Source organism: Panicum virgatum, chromosome 7K (assembly GCF_016808335.1).
Source record: "Panicum virgatum strain AP13 chromosome 7K, P.virgatum_v5, whole genome shotgun sequence".
NCBI lineage: Eukaryota > Viridiplantae > Streptophyta > Magnoliopsida > Poales > Poaceae > Panicum > Panicum virgatum.
Window position 1 is genome coordinate 51,380,491 of NC_053142.1, and position 17,901 is coordinate 51,398,391.

The window sequence follows — 17,901 nt, forward strand, 5'->3', positions numbered from 1 at the left end:
TTGCCAACGTTCAAGCACAGCCATTTCTGAGGTGGAAAAGGAATGAGGATCGTCAGGACAACACAGGTGTGGGTTCCAGTATCCAATTTGTCAGAAAATGGAGTTGGTCTACCCCTACCATTCTAGTACAATGGCTATTGTACATACTGGGAGCAATCAGCAATGCAGTGCCCTTTCAGGGGACAAAAAATTGAAATACATTCATGAGCAATCAGAGAAACAAAACATGGAACGCCTCCAGCCATCCGATATTTACAGTCACTTGCCGAGTCCCGGACCAAGTGTCTGGTACTCAGGTATATATGTCGGATATTGCATACAACAGAAACAGCAGCAAATACCTTGAGGGTCTCGTACCATAACTGCAGACTTCTTCCAAAAGCTTCAAGAATTGTTGGGCAGGCAGGCAGACGGGTTGGAAACAATCATATCACTGCAAAAACACTCTGGAAAGCACTGACGGCCCTTGGTGCTTGGTCAGTATAACAACTTGCAAGGCTTCCTAGCAGCACGTTAAGAATTGGGGAAGCTCCGGCCATCGGTTCGTCTCATTTTCCCCTCAGTATATGGTACATTAGCTTCGTGGCTCTTGCTTCGTATGATGAGACATGCTTGGTGTGCCATATGATACAACCTTTCATGACAAGACAATGTAGGTCAGACATAGTTAAGAGTCCCCTGCTGACATCTTAGGCAAACACCATCCATCTCTCCTATTGCTTACAGGTCGTGTGTTCTTACCATTCTGTTCAGTTGAATAAGCGAGCATAGATGGTCTTCATTTATAGACAATGGCAATGAAGCCATCTGACTCATAATACCAGGCGTTTCACTCATTCTGAAACACAGTACAGAACAATGCAAGTAATATCAGTAGTGTAAGGTTTACCAATTCCTCAGGCCTCAACTTATGTTAATTTATCACAATGATGTACCTGCTTAAAATTGTTTTGATGTTGCTACTCGTCCGAAGAAAGAGATCCATGTTCTCCACTGTCTGTAAGAAAATCAGGCATGAAAATAGATATGATCAATGTGTTCCCACCAGTGTTATAAAGGCGACAAGGCGTGGCTGCTGCCCAAGCCGAGCTGGGTCCGCCTGGACTCCGACGCCTTCAGAACTATGGTTCCCACAATTATCACATTTTATAAAAACCGATGAAAGCTACTGTTATCCTTCATCAAGCCAATGAGAGTGACATGTTCCAACAAACCAAAAATTTGCCCCTATCAATTGTATGATGGAAGACAGATTTATTTCACATGATTTCCCAGCTATTAATGTTCCCATGCAACAAATGTCAATCCCATCCTTTCAAAGAATATGACTAAAATCATACTTCCTTTAAGGGTGAAATGAAACCTTGAAAATAATGGAACTTTTGGGAGATTTACGGAACAGAAGCCAAAGGCAATTCTTCTGCCCTTATATTTCAGGTCCATGCAAGCATTAAATATGCAAGGCATCTGCTATTTGTTGATTGATTATTTCTCTCTTCAGTTTCATCCCAGATCCAACTAACAACACTATCGAAGATAGAGAAACATTTTTAATACTTAGGTATGAACTGTATAACTAACAGCCATAATTAAATTTGAAATTTTACAAACGCCATGTACCCTGTGACTGAGTAGAAGTGGCAGGTTTAGGCTGCAGACATGAGAAGCCTAAATATATACAGACCTTGAATGTTTCAATATTTGCAGCAATCTGGTTGAGCAATTGATTATTTTCCTCCAGAAGATGCTGGGTTGCACTGTCGACAACAGCAGCTGCTTCAGAATGCAACCAAATGAATGCTATTAGAAATAAGATCAACATAAGATACATATATGCAGGTACACAAGGAAAGTTCACTTTAACATTACCAGTATTATACTCCAGCAGAATGAATGAACTAGAAATGTAAATTGATGGAAGATAACAAGACTAACATTGGACACAAGGATGCAGTTCATGATGAAAGTCTACTTTTCTATTACCATCAAAGGGGTTCCTCAGAATTTCGATCTGGACAGAAAATAAAAACAAGACCTACATACATGACATAATTATGCACTGAACATTAATAAACCCCAAAATTTAATACCGCATCATCTTCCTTGAAGATTACATTTCCCAATGAGAAGCTGAAGAGCAACAGCAAAAGGAATGTTGGTGTGTACAAGGGAAGCAGATTATTTGCCTACTTGGCATATGATATGTGAGTGATCCTTGAAGCGACATCAGATGGCATTATAAGCTTGTCGTCATGAAATAACAGTACAGCAAACCATTCCCACCTTGTCAATGTAATTCAACATTAACAGGTTCTAGAAACATGTGGTAAGGGATCTACAATCCTACAAAAAACTTTGCTACTTGTGTTTTGTCCTAATTCATTCTCATGCTTTGTATTGGGTCTAGGAAATGCAGAGCAGGATTATGAACACAAGCAAATGAAGTTGGCTTTTTAATCCTAGAAATCACCAACTTCTAATTATCACAGTATGAATATGAGAGAAATAGCCAATTGCCAACCAGTGGGAAATTTAATGTTTAGCTCCATACAGATGACAAGTAAACCATGTACATGCCACTATAAATTAAGAAATTCTGATAGTTGTCTCCATTCACAATCTAATGAAATTACTGAGTGACAATTTGTACCAAACAGCAGCTCAAACCAGACCTTTTTAGGTGAAGTGAAGATGGTGCTAAGAACAGCTCGACAAGAAAAGAGATGGACGGAGGCTAACCTTCCTTGGGAACCTGACTTTGTTGATTTGGATGTTGCATTGATATCGAAAAAGGGGTTACATTGTTTGTAGGTGCCAATTGAAAATTAGCCATTGGGAGTGATGCAACCATTTTATCCTGGGTTGGCTGTTGAGAAACTTTGTCAGAACGAACATGTTTGACATCAGAAAAAGAAATGAAGAAAAGACTAGGCAAGTCAAAAGATTCAGCAACCAAGAGGGACAATGCTTTCAATGATCTACACACAAACTGAGAACTACCTTCATGTCTCTAATTTTTTTGCCTATATAAAATCCGTCAGGTTTCTTCCTTCTGTCTTTACCCTGCAATAACTGAATCAAGTCAGCAGACCATAGTGGCTTACTTCCATGTGCTGCTTATACTAATGCAGGTAATCAAAGGAATCATGTCGGTGAAATGATGCTAGAAGAAAAAGGCACACAATAACCCCAATAGAAATCCCCAGGGCTAGATCTCAACATGTTTAATACCATATTCATGAGTATAGCATAAACTACTAGTCAGGGAAAGGCAATATTAGGCCCTTATATGTCGTACTTTTATCTACCCTGTTAATTGGTAACCTAGTATAACTTACAAGTGCAATATATAGGTTCCCTTGTACCGAGCCAGATTCTTTGTTACAATATATGATGACAGATTAGCAAGTTAGCATAAGTAGTAAGTATCTAAATAACTGCCCCAAGGAAATGAAGCACAGTGAAAAATAAACTAATGAAAAACTAAAGCACCCCTCCAAAGAGCAAAGAGGAGACAAGGGAAGCATATTATTAAATGTCCAGTGTATATAATCTCATAAATTTCTTTTGGGCCAAACTAAGAATCTTTTAAGAAATGGAGTGCAGAATTAGGACAGAACCAACATTGGAATCAAACAAACATAAGAAAAGCATCAAAACATCTGAAAAAAATGACTTAACTGTACCCCACCAGCATCGCAACGCAACATCCCTGATGGTCCTGTTAGGCAGCATAGCTGCTATCTTAATGTACCTCATGATATTAGGTTCACGAGCATATCTGCCAATGCCAATGAAGAAGGAATTACATGTGGAAAGGAAATGAATAGTTTCTCAGATAAAATTTGTCAAGCAGATGGCAGCGCTTGCCAACAATTAATAGGCTAAAGTTTTGTGGCCAGATTGATAATGCAAAAAAAAAATTGGCCATAAAGCACTCAGGTGTGGCTATTGAGAGGTGGTCATGGATGAAACTAAGTGCTGTTCCAAAGTATTCTCAATAGCAAGAAAAGCACAATAGAGAGTTTGATTTTGCTCAAAACTGACGACGAAAAAGGTCTGGTTGCATAATTATTGCTTTAGACTTTCTAGTTGATGCTCCACTACCTTGGAACACATCAAAGGTGCGAAAAGAAAGCTAACTGCATAACCAAGTTCCTTCCATCAGCATAGGCAACAATTTACACCAGTACAGTACGTCGGTACAGGCACATGCAATTCAGGAAGCAAAAGGGCAATGAATTTACCTCGCAAGCCCTTCCTTCAGTATGTCCAACTCACGATCAGTCCAATCCGAAGGCGAACCAGTGACAAACTTATACTTGGGCGAGCCCGTACCTCGGAACACATCCCCCGACGAGCTCCTTGATGGGCCAACCCCCGACGCGTTGCCGATGACGCCAGGATTTGGGGAGAGGAACAGCCCGGCGTTGCTACTGCTCCCACTGACGCTCCTCGGGGCCATGACCATACCACCACTGGTAGCGTCGCCGCCGATGCCAACGTCGCTGCTGGACTGGAAGGACAGCATGTGGTGGTGGTTGTACAGCGAGGCGGTGATCCCTTGGTGAAACCCCATGCTGGAATCAGCTGCCATCACACCCAGAGCAGCTGAAAAATTCCCGATCTAGCCGGCCATAAACACGCCCCCAGATCGTCCACGAACCCGAGGCGCTCAAATTTGGATCAACCTGCACAAATTGACACTCCCAAGAATCACACAACTGAGCGCAACAAGCTTTTCAGCAGCTGAGAAGCCCCCCGAAGGCCGAATCCCACGAACCCAGCACGAACACCGAGGGGACTCCGCCTCGGGAGGCGTGCAAGCGGCAAGCTCAACTCCTGCAGAAGCCTCGCATTTCCGAGTCCCGAGGAGGATCCGGTCGAAGTCCCTGGGCGAGCGGGCGGCGACCAGGAGATCCCCCAGCCTCCACCTCACCACAACTAAGCCGCCCCTAACAACCGAAGCAACCACCGCGACGAAACCGACCAAATCCCCCACGAACACCCGCGGAATCCGACCGACTCACCTGCCTGAGCTGCCTCCAGCAACGGCGGCCAGCGGCCGCCCACCGCTCCGCCCCGCCCGGCGCCCGGCCCAATGGTGGCGTGCGAGGACGAGCTCCCCCGCAACCGCCGCCGCCGCCTCTCCTCACCTCGCCCCACGGGGAGGTTCCAGCCCCACCGAAGCAGCCGCAAATCCAATTCGAATTCGAGCTCCGCCACCAGTGGCACGGCCGCGGGGCTGGGCGATTCAGAAGGTGCGAATCGAGCGAGATGCTCCCCTCCCCCGTCGCGTGCTAAATAGATCAGCTGGGAATAAAACCCCACCTTTTTCTATGGCCCGTTTGATCTAAAAAATTCGCTTCGGGTTTTGGTTTGGAGTCTTTGTTGTTAAACACCCTACCGCTAGGCCTTCCTCGCGCCCAAGCCTTTGTTTTATAGGGGGCGGCGCAACCGCCCACGGCGTTGGGTGTTAATTACTCCAACTGCCATTTTGGCGGGCAAGTGTCGGCCTACGAAACGCACCGGGCGGGCGATGCGCGCATCCTGGCCGCTGGCGGGGGACGGCGGAGATGCTGTGGAGAGGGTGGATCGGACGGCTGCGGGCGGGATTGGAGTTTGGAGCGGTTTTTTTATTTTTATATTTTTTATTTTCGTTTTTTATAAAAATATATTTTCGATTTGGAAATTTACAGGAATATACCCCGGCCGCCCCACTGCCGGGCGCCCGGGACCTGGCCGCCCGGCAGCGGGGCGGCAGGGGCATTTCTGGAAAAAAATTCGCAGAGAAAATTGCGCGCAGGGGGAGCGGATACCTAGAATAGTGGAAGCTGTACAGAATGAAGACCAAGAGGCTCGAATGATGGAAGAATGTGGGGACTCATCAGACGATGAGGACTACCCGTTGCTAGGTGAATGGCGAGACAAGGGTTTTGGAAATCCAGTGATACATGATATTACGAGTAATGAGTACGAATACAGAGAGAATAAGTTTGTGAAGGGGGCAAAGTATCCTAGCATTGAAGCTGTGAAAGATGCTGTGAAGCTTTGGGCTATATCGTTGAGGAAGGAATTGGGCTATATCGTTGAGGAAGGAATTCAGAGTTGTGAAGTCTAGCAGCAAAGAATATGAGGTGAAGTGTGTCAATGGCGATTGTACATAGCGAGTACATGCCTACAAGGGCAAGTACAAGACACATTGGGAGTGTTCAATTGTTACACCACATACATGTAGATTAACTGCTGTTGCGCAAACTCACCGTAACATCACATCCACTTTCGTGGCCAAGAAGATATTTGGGGTGATTCTGGACAAAATTGATTATGAGCCAAATTTGATAATTAGGGACATCGACGAACGTTTTCAATACAAAATCAGCTATGCAAAGGCTTGGCGGGCAAAACAAAAGGTGTTTGAGATGAGATTCGGCACATATGAGACATCATATGATAACCTGCCTCACATGCTGTCAGCAATTGTGCAGAGAAATCCTGGAAGCGCGATTGATACCTACATTGTACCGAGTTTATCTGTGGGATCTGGGTTTCTGCTTCGTGCTTTCTTCTGCCTTGGTGCATGTGCGAGGGCATTTATGTATTGTCTTCCTGTTCTATGTATTGACGGCACATTCTTGACAGGAAGATATAAGGGGACAATACTGACAGCGATTGGAGTTGATTGCAACAAGCAGGTGGTTCCCATCGCCTTTATTTTTGTTGAGAATGAGAACACAGAGAGCTGGTACTGGTTCCTTGAACGTGTGAAGATTCACGTTGTTGCTGGAAGGCCTGATGTTTGCCTCATCAGTGACAGACATGCAGGTCTTCAAGCAGCAATAAGGTAACTACATGAAGGAAGTCGAGGACAACCTCCCCTATGGCCAGATGTTGTGAGTAGGTGGTGCATAAGGCATATGGGTGCAAACTTTTATGAGCGCTTCAAGAATAAGGAACTTATGAATTTGTTCAAGAGGTTGTGCACTCAGAATCAGCAGCGGAAGTTTGATGCATTGTGGCAGGTGCTAGATAACATGTGCGCCGAGCTGCTAAAGGAACAGGCCTCAACCTCCAGCCGGAGACGTTCCCGCGGCGGACCTTTCACACAGTGGATTAAGGATGCACCTAAGAATAAGTGGTTAATTCTATACGACACTGGTGGTCGTCGATATGGGATTGAGACAACCAACCACGAAGAGTGTTACAATATGGTCATGCGTCATGTTCGTGGATTTCCTCTTTTTGGCATAGTTGAGTTCATCATGTACGGATGCACAAGGTCCTTCAGAGAGCGGTACCAGGCAGCTGTTGTCTTACTTAATGATCCAGGAGTGATTTTTTTTAATAGGATCACTAACTACATGAAAGAAAAGATTGAAAAGGCTCAATATCACAGAGTGGTCTCCATGGGCACAAAGAATCAAAGGTTTGAGGTTTCATGTAAGGACAGGACAGTGCAGGGTGTCCGCAGACAAAGGGTCGTTCAGGATTGCTTGATAACGCCGGAAGGCAAGGTTTTTTGCAGATGCAAGAAGTCACAGCTTCTTCACTTACCATGCTCCCATGTCATTGCGGCATGTTCAGAATCTGGGTCGGATACTGGGCTTTTTATTTCAGAATATTATAGAAAAGAAGCCGCTGTGCACACTTGAGACCATGAGATATATGGCATAGGCAGTCTGGGATCATTCACTACACCAAATATCTCTCCAATGTACATTCCCAATCCAGATGCTAGGAGAGGGGTAGGTCGACGGCAGACACTTCGTATCCGTAACGGAATGGATGAGTCTGAGGCAGGAAAGAAGAAAAAACGATGCAACCTGTGCGGAGCAGAGGGTCACACTTACAAGAAGTGCCCTAAAATACAAGAAGATAATGCTGGTGCTGAGGTTGGACCTTCTGGAAATCCCACTGATGGATTGCCTCCGGATTTTGGGGCCCATCGCGTCTAGATTTCGTTATGTGTGCATATGTATTTGAACCAGATGTATGGATATGTATTCCGACTTATATGTGATAATTACATTTCGTTATGTATGGATATGTATTTGCACCAGATTGTAGCATGTAATATTACGAAGGTATTTGTGTAGTAAGATTTCTTGGTTGCAGTTCTAAATGTGTAGGTTGGTTCAATTAGATTGCTCACTGAATGTAGTGTACTGAAAATAGAAGAGTAGTTACGAATCATAAATTTTCGATTTGCAATACAGTTTTGTAAACAATGCCATGATTACAAAGGATAGGCATAAGGCGTTCGTACTACTAGGTACTTGAACAATGAAAAGCATGTCATGTGCAATACGATAACCTCGTGTTGTGAGTAAACCTAACATGTCTTAGGAAATGTAAAATGCCGGGATTACATGGTGGTGCTTTACTGAGTGCACCGGGGATATTTTTCCTTCCTAATAGCTTCAGACCATGCTTCCTTAGCACGGCGGGCCCTGTCTCGCTTCCTCTCCCTATCAGCTTCACGTTCCTCTGCCTTCTGACGTTCCACTTCTGCAATCATCTTCTGAATCTCTTCCTGGTTTTTCTTGCGCTTCTCCTCCATCTGTTCTTCATGCAGCATTCGTTGCCACCTTTGTGCAGCCCACCTTGCTTGACGCTCCACGTGGTCCTTATACTGCTGAGATTGCTCGGTGTCTAACCACTGCACGAAATCACATAGAGGCGGTGGAGTCTTTCCCCAAATCATGTTAGAAGTCATTACTAGATCTGAAAGTGACAAACTCTGATAGTGTTTTGTAGTACCTTTGCTCGGTCCTTGCCTTATGCTTGGGCGGGTCGTACTCGTAATTCTCGCATATGAAGAACCTCTTGCCAAAGACGTCCCCCAAAACCCTTGATTTCATTAGTTTGCACAAGGATCCGCAAAAACACATAGGCACCTAGACTCCTTGGGGGACTGTTTCTGTCACCTTACTCTATGGAATGTAGGTGGATCCTGAGGATGCCATGGTGTTGAGCCCTGGCAATCACAAGTGAGCAATCAGATTGCTAATATACTATATCAACACTAATCATTATCATTATCAGTAACTACACCTAAATGTACCACTAATCACTCCTAATAATAATTAAACTGATTGCTAAACTACTGTTTCAACAAAATACTTTCTACAATTTTCTAACATTTTCTAAAAAAAATTAATATTATCTTCCAATTTTTAAGACTTTCTAATATTTCTCTAACAATTTTCTAGTACTTTCTAATACTTAATCTAATACTAAATGTACTGTATCAACGCTAATCATTACAAGTAACTGCACCTAAATGTACCACTAATCACTCCTAACAATAATTAAATTGATTGATAATCTACTGTTTCAACAAAAATAATTACAACATAATCTATTTGTAAAGCGTAGAAGAATTTTGGATACCTGCAGTTGCCGGCTCGAAAATCCGGCAGGGCTTCGCCTCTCTCCCTCCCTCCCTCTTTTTTCTTGGTTTCTGGAATTTTAGTGATGCAAATGAGGGGTGGGGGGACCAGCCAACCCTTATATAAGGGTGGGAGAGCCGGTCGCCCTGCAGCCGGGCGCCAGGGCCGGCCGCCCCGCTACCGGGCGACCGGCTCCCAGGGACCTGCGCGCAATTTTCTCCGCGAAATTTTTTTCAGAAATGCCCCTGCTGCCCCGCTGCCGGGCGGCCGGGACCCGGCTGCCCGGCAGCGGGGCGACCGGGACCCGGCAGCGGGCGGCCGGGGCGACCGGGGTATATTCCTGTAAATTTCCAAATCGAAAATATATTTTTGTAAAAAACAAAAAATAAAAATAAAAATAAAAAAACCGCGGAGTTTGGACCGGGCGGGATGGGCCGCCTCGGCAAGTGGGCCCAAGGGGAATCTCGAATCCGGCTGTTGTTCATGGAATCGCTAACAGTAACCGCAGAGTTCCACTGAAAAAATGGGCAATCAAGAGAATTGACAGGTTACGAAGATCCTTCTTGTGGAGGGGGACACAAGAAGCAAATGGAGGATATTGCTTAGTCAATTGGAAAAAGGTGGTATTGCCAAAACTTTGGGGGGGGGGGTTGCGAGTTTTTGATCTCGAATGCTTTGGAAGATCCTTGCGCTTAAGATGGTTGTGGTTTGCTTGGACAGAGCGTGAGAGGCCGTGGGTCGGTTCCCCACCACCTTGTGATGAAGTGGATATACAACTTTTCAGGGCCAGCACTGTGGTTAATCTAGGGGATGGGAGAAAAGCTTCATTTTGGAACTGCAGTTGGCTAAATGGGAGAGCCCCTAGGGACATTGCTCCTGATCTTTTCAAATTAGCTTGGCGCAAAAACAGATCAGTCAAGGATGATATCACAAATCACCAATGGACTAGAGGACTTTGGAGGATGAATTCAGTGGAACAAATGACTTAGTTTGTAATTCTCTGGGATGCTGTTCAACAAGTGGAGTTTGTGGATCGGCCTGATGAAATAACTCGGAGGTGGACTTCTAATGGCGCATATACTTCGAAGTCGGCTTACTTGGCGCAGCTACAAGGAGCTTACTGTACTTTTGATGCACAATCAATTTGGCGCGTGTATGCTGAAGGAAAGCACAAATTCTTTGCATGGCTGTTAGTTCAAACCAAAATCTTGTCGGCAGACAAGTTGGAGGCTAGGAATTGGCCATGTGAACAGAATTGCGTCCTTTGTGATCAGGAGAGGGAAACAACTGCTCATCTATGCTTGCACTGTCCTTTTGCTAAGCAGGTTTGGCTGCTGGTAAGTAATTGGACCGCTGGTTCAGTAACAATGCCAGAAGACCCATCTGAAAACGTCGAGGAGTGGTGGAGGCGAAGCCTGTCTTCTTTGTCACAATCTCAAAGGCGTCCAGTAGCTGCTGTTCTTATGTATACCACTTGGAACCTGTGGAAGGAGAGAAACAGGCACGTCTTCGACTCAAAAAGCTTGCAACCTCACAATGTTTTCAGTATTATCAAGGAGGAAGTGCTACTTAGAAGAGTAGCCTGCGTTCAGCCGGCCGTGGAGTAATTTTATTGCTAATGTCGAAGAGGAGTTTTTTTAGTTATTTCTATAATAGTTGTCTACTTGTTTAAACTGTAAACATCTGCTTCTTTCTTAAATGCCTCGGCAGTGCTCCTGCCTAATTGTTCAAAAAAAAAAGATGGCTGGCGTACCAGCACTCGTGCAAAAGCCTTTCTTGATAGCCCATTTACAGGTGGGACCAGTTAAAGTTTGGAGATGTGGGCCCCAGCTGTCTGTGCTAGAGCTCTTGTAAAGGAAGCAACAGCGCGACAGTGAAACTAGTCCGCTCGTGGTGGGCGCCGCGCAGCTTGTTGAAGGAGGACAGCTAAGTTCTCCTGATGCCTCTCTTCAAAAAAAAAAAAAATCTCCTGGTGCCCAAGACAAGACACGGTGAAAAATCAGTAGCGGCTTTTCGATGGTTTTTGTGCTCTTTGAAAATAATTAGGAAACCCAATAGATTTGAGTGCAAGACACTTGCAATCGGTATGCGTAGAGAAAAGGTACGGGATTACAGCTTTTAAACAGAATTTTTATATATTTCATGTTGGCTATACTACTATGCAAATATGTATGTCAAAAATTAAGTAATGTTTTAGTAGGATACACATTTGAGTCTAGCATTTGCTCGGCGATTATATGATGAAAATATAACAAGATGATATGGTTTAACTGCATCTAATGATATAATTTATTGCCATTGGGATTAGCCCTAGTTTTTTTTAGAATCTTGCGACCCGACACATAAAGATGAAGCACTTATCAATACAATATATACCTTACCTTTAAGTTAGGAATAACGGTCTCATAAAGTGCGGATTCGTGGGCCCATGCATGAGTGGCAACTCAAAAAAAACACACACACAAACGAAACTTACTATTGTAGCCTCATAGTTCTAGCATATATCATATCACTTTTTTTATGAAATTTATTAGCAGTACCTTGCCTAAAGATGAAGAAAGGAGGTATCTGAAACCGAAACGTACAGTAGCAGGTTGCCTAGTTTTGGATAATCATTGGACTCCACACCAACCAATCAAAAAAGATGCCACAGTGTGCATGTCATAATAATTTATTCTTGGAATTCTTTGTTTGGTTGTTTGGGCACAATACACCAGATGGGCTTCAACATTACTTATAACCTATCACGTATGGACTGACACATTTTCAAATGATCTTAATAGTTTAAAGTATAGTTTGCTTTGTCAAGTAGGAATTTGTAATTGTTGCTGTACTCGTTATCATGCATATTTCTTGTATTATATGCTTATTTATTTATTTATTTATTTAGAGAGAGAGAGAGAGAGAGTGCACAAGTTGATGAGTAGAGAAAAAAGATAAAGCTCGGCAGTTTCTTCTTCCGCCCTTGTTGAATGTTCATTGTTCAAGAATCACGAGCTAGAGCTCGCTTGTAGTACTAGCGTACTAGCGAAGCAAGAGGACCAAAACTAAAGAGAAAAAAAATGGAGTAAAGAGGAGAAGAAAGGGGGCTACTGATGGGGCATGGGCTGATGGCCAAAGCCAACCGCTGAGCGCGACACCAAATTCTCCTGTGGGGAGCACCGCACGCCCGCCATCCCCACCATTGTACTTTTCAAAGGGGGCCAAAGAGAAATAAAAGAGAAGAGGCGAAATTCGGCCATGTGTAGTACGCGGCATATGGATGACTGATGATCTGCATCTCCCAAACCTCGTGGAAAAGAAACCAAATCCTAGCACTCGGTCCATCAAAGCGCTGATGCTGCATGCAATCTTTTCTCATGTACTACCTTCTTTTTCACATCCAATCTCTGTCTCCCTCCTTCTTTTTTATACTATGTGTTAACGAAAAAAGGTTATTTTATATATATACAGCTAATTGTTGTGCTTGTGATTTTACATCGTCTCACGTTGTGGTGCTAGCTACTGTATAGTTCCCATAAACAATCAATCAATTTAGGCCCTGTTTAGTTGGTGAAAAGTTATTGATTTTGGTACTATAACACATTTTATTGTTACTTGACAAATAATATCCAATCATGGACTAATTAGGCTTAAAAGATTCATATCATGCTAATCAGTTATACTGTGTCATTAGTTATTTTTTTCAACTGCATTTAATGCTCCATGCGTGTGTCTGAATATTCGATGTGACAGGTACTGTAGATTTTTTTCGAACTAAACAACACCTTAGGCCTTGTTTAGTTCCCAAAAAAATTCCTAAAGTACCCGTAACATCGAATCTTCAGACACATGCATGAAGCATTAAATAGAATTGAAAAAAGTAACTAATTACACAGTCTAGCTGATTACCACGAAATGATTCTTTTAAGCTTAATTAGTTCATGATTGAATATTATTTGTTAAATAACAATAAAATATGTTACAGTACCAAAATTCAAACTTTTTCACCAACTAAACACACCCTTAAGCTAGACTACAAAGAGACGATGCATCTTCTGTTGAGCAGTGTGTGCTGTGCAGGACTGGTGTTTTGTCAGTTGCTTTGTTCTGCTGGTGTCACTCCATGTGCCATGGGCGTGGCTCGCACACTCAGGCCTGTTTAGATTTTTAACCGTAAATCCTGTAAACGTAAAAAAAATCGCATCGAATATTTTGACACATGTATGGAGTACTAAATGAAGTCTATTTACAAAACTTTTTGTAGGGATGGGCTGTAAATCGCAAGACGAATCTAATGAGCCTACTTAATTCATAATTTGCAACAGTGATACTACAGTAACCATCTGCTAATTATGGATTAATCATGAATTAATTAGAATCATTAGATTCGTCTCGCGATTTACAACCCATATGTGCAAAAAGTTTTGTAAATAGACTTCATTTAGTACTTTAAATTAGCAATATTTCATTGCAAAAATTTTTTTGCATTAGAACTAAACACAGCCTCAGCTGAATTAGTTAGTTACCGGCGGCCTCCCTTTCTTGTTTCGGAATGCACGACCACCACCGCTGCAAGTTGGGCGGGCAACTTGCGCCTGACATTGATCTTGGTGGCACGCAGTTGAAGCCACTTGCAGAGACCCGGTAGCGGGGCCGTACATACGTGTCGCTCTGTCAGTTGTCTGCTGGAGTTGTTGGGGGTATCGTTCTTTGAGCTGCGGGTGATGGCTGGTGTTGGTTTGCTGTGAGAGAAAATTACTGCTAAATGATTGGTGATTAGTGGCCGGTGCTAGTTTGGTGTGAGAAAAAAATACTGTGTAGCACAACAGAGCCATGGTGGGGCACAACAGAGCCATGGTGGGTATTATTAATCACTGGCTATGGACACTTGTTTATATTTATTTATTATCTATATATAATATTACTTGGTGCTAGTGAATGATATGAAAATATATAGTCTTGGCACGCTCATGTCTGAACTTTTACAAATAAATTATGTAAAAATGCAAGAAATTAAATAGTATACCCTGCTATTCCCCGTGCCACGACCGGGCAATTATCTGTCTGTGGAGGAGAAAAGAGCCATCAGTACTACGTATATAGGGCCCTGTTAGGTTTATCCTAACATTCCTAGCACACGCATTTTAAAAAAAGAATTTTGTATGCATGGAGTAATAAACAAAATTTATTTGAAAAACTTTTTCACATATGAGTGTAACTTTTCGTGACAAATCTAATGACGGTAATTAATCGATGATTGGCTACAGTGATGCTATAGTAACCATCCTCGAATCATATGGTCAAAGATTTCATTAAATTCATCTTGCAAAGTAGCGCGGGGTCGTGAAATTAGTTTTTTTAAATACCATTATTTAGAGCATCTCCAATAACTTATGTATTATGTTAGCTAAATTTGGAGATGTTACCCTTTGTAAAAATAGAAAACCACCTAATTCTATGGGGTAATCAAGAGACTAGGTAAACTGGGTGCCTATATTCAAAACCGGTTCTACTTCAATCGACCATCATATTCCCTGTTCTTTCTGGATCCTTCATGTCAGTTCATCCCCTCCTAGCCGAGCTCCCTTTGACACTGAAATTCATCGCAGTTGTTTGTGCTCAGCTCGATTCCTTACATACACCGCATCGTAAGATTACCACCAATCCATTTGAGCTCTTCTCGAGTTGAATCCACCAACGGAGCCCCAAAACTCGGTCATCTTCTTCCTCAGTCTGCCGCAAGGCATGAATGATCCCAATCTTTTACTGAATCTGTAGCTATTCTCGTTCTGCTTAACTTTCCTCGATAGTCGATACGTTTCACTTGCAGAGAAGTTGATGAAGACCCATGAAATGAGAGCAAATATAATGGAGCAAAGCACACAAATAGAACAAAAAATGTTCAGAGAAATATGGGAATCAAACTCCTAACAGAAAGCACCAACAGCAGCTGCGGCGACAGTGATTAACGCCAGCCACGCGGCGCTCCTCGTCCTGCGCGTCGCCGCGGAGGCTCTCCTTGCACGTCGGGAGCCATTGGAGGAGGCGTTGTGCCAGAGCGGGTGGACGGTGATGACGATCTTCATGCCTTGAAGGCAGAGGGCAGCTTGCTCAGGAGGTCGGGCGCAGCTGTAGGTGTCGTGGGTTGCGGTCGCCCACCACGGTGGCCATGCCGTCGCACTCGTCGCGCTCCTCTGACATGTGACGGCGGCCACGAGGGCGGGAGGAGGCGACAGCGGCCGGGAGGGCTCAACGGCGGGTGCAGCGCGGCCTCGACGGCGGCCCCGACGGCGGGAGGAGGCGACGGTGGCCGGGAGGGCTCGATGGCGGGCGCGGCGCTGCCTCGACGGCGGACGGCGCGGCCTCGACGACGGCAGGCCGGGAGGGCTCGACGAGCGAGCGCGGCCTAGATGGGCGGGCGCAGCCTCGACGATGGGTGGGGCCGAGCGAGATGGCGAGGCGGAGTCCGTCGTGAAAATTGCCGAGCAAGGGGGTCTGTATGGCGAGTAGGATGGCGATCAGACCATGATAGCGAGGCTCTTGGATGAAGATTTTCTCTGATTTCTTCTATTTGTAGCTGAGTGAGATCAAATACAGAGTCTCTTGGAGATGCTCTTAGTATCTCTAATTATTAGTCAAAATTTGTGCTACTTGTGCTAGGAAGGAAACCAAACAGGGCCTAGCATAGAACAAGCCAGGGTGCTGTGACTCTGTTCTGCAGGCTGTAGCTGGTGGCTGGTGCTGGTTTGTTGTGAGAGAAAATTACTGCTAAATGACTGGTGGCTAATGGCTGGTGTTGATTTGGTGTGAGAGAAAAACACTGTTGGCTGGCTGGTGAAGTAGCCAGCAGAACAGAGTCACATGTGTCGTCATGCATGCCACCGGGAAGGCGGCGATAATAAATAGTAATCAGCACCAAGGACCAAGGCAGCGGAGAGACAAGCACCAGCCACGACACGACCTCGCCGGGCACGTCCAGGGTGTCGTTGCCTCTTCATCGTCTCTTCCGCTGATCTCGATCTTTAATTTTTCTTTCCTGCAAACCATGCTTGAAAAACTACCAACGACCGACCGGCCGGCTACAGGCTACAGCATTCGACGCCTCACGTCACGTCACTTGCCACCAAAGCTTCTTTTCCCATGGCACATCAAAGTTAAAAGGCAGTACACGCAGTGGACAAGGGGAATACTTTTGCTCGTGTGGCGCACAGCGTAAAACCGTGGCTGCCTCCCTGGTTCCTCTGTGAAAACAACTTCCCCGATCCTTATCAGAAAAAAAAAGAAGAAGGAAGAACTCTCTGATCCGGTGACGCATTGTTAAAAAAGAAGGCCCCATTCTATTTCTTTCCTCAATTCCTCTGCATACGTTAGTGGTCTGGAGCATCTCTTTGATCCCGGTCACAGTTTCTCCTAACAAATAACAACAAGAAGGACCAAATTTAAAAACGTTTTAAAAATTGGGAACCATCCGTATCATCAAACGTAACTGATGGTGCATCCGGACCGCATGCAAGTACCAACATGTACAGCAAGCAAACAAATTAAGCCCGCGACAGCAAAACAACACACGAGAACATTGCGATCGCGTGCTAGATTGCAACTGGAGGAATTGCACACGCTAGATTACAACGGGAGGAGGTAATTAATTGATTAAATTATTTACCACCACCATTCGCTTTTTTTTTATCTTGCATGCTATGAGTCCCCCACAGGGTGACAGTGACATGCGTGCTCTTTATATTAACTGTATAGCCCACTGTTAATTTTTAATTGGACGAGACGGTAGTAGTAGCAGCTAGCGAGTAGGTTGGTTAGATGAAGCATGCATGTTCCAGCCAATGCGTGGTGTCGAGTGTGGATAAGCTCCAGCTCCAGCTCCAGCTCCAGCCTGTTTCCGGGCGGAGAAACAGAAAAGAAAAGACAAGGACGACGACGAAAGGAAAGCAGTGATGGCTACATCGAGGGCAGCACGACTGCCGCCGGAAGGTAGCTAGTCTTGTGCTTTCAGCAAGATGATGCTAACCGGGCACTAAAACACGCAACTTGATCGCCCCTAAAGCAACAACATCGATCGATCGCATTGTTTATGCTGCTGCCAGCAATGTAATGTGTGCTGCCATTTTTATACGTGATCCGACGGTGCAGGACCATCCCTGCAACCTTAGGCACAAAAATTGGCGAACCCAACGTCCCGCTTGGCTTAACTACCGTTGTGAGTCCAACATTACAGCACGATCGAAGTTGAACGTAAAGGGGCCTATCATGATCCTCGATCGGTCAACAGTATCCATAAAGAACCACGCATGCCACGTAGAAACAAAATGGTCGGTATTAGTTTGGGACCCATCGAATAGCTTTTCTTTCAAAAAACAACGAAGGCTGTATGAAGTATCCCTATGAAGTATCCCCCAGCTTCCTCCAAACTTTCCAAAATTTCCATCACATCGAATCATTAAATGTACCAAAAGACGCATGTATGAAGTATGAAATGTAGGTAAACAAAATAACTTATTTCACAGTTTAGATG

At 44.3% G+C, this 17,901-nt stretch overlaps 1 protein-coding gene across 2 annotated transcripts; it reads right to left on the reverse strand.

The window, feature by feature from the left end:
* Positions 1 to 43: 43 nt before the first annotated feature.
* Positions 44 to 5,402, reverse strand: LOC120642083. 2 transcript variants are annotated; one of them, XM_039918479.1, is made up of 9 exons: positions 5,031 to 5,402; positions 4,248 to 4,691; positions 3,682 to 3,781; positions 3,001 to 3,063; positions 2,740 to 2,866; positions 1,685 to 1,776; positions 936 to 997; positions 742 to 838; positions 44 to 634 (listed from the first exon to the last, which is right to left on the reverse strand). In XM_039918479.1, the coding sequence occupies exons 2-9, from the start codon at positions 4,595 to 4,597 to the stop codon at positions 575 to 577; spliced, it is 951 nt and encodes a 316-aa protein (XP_039774413.1). In that variant the 5' UTR covers positions 4,598 to 4,691; positions 5,031 to 5,402; the 3' UTR covers positions 44 to 574. The 2 variants fall into 2 exon arrangements, with proteins under 2 accessions (XP_039774413.1, XP_039774414.1); XM_039918480.1 differs by having other exon boundaries at positions 70 to 634; positions 1,685 to 1,773.
* Positions 5,403 to 17,901: the final 12,499 nt, after the last annotated feature.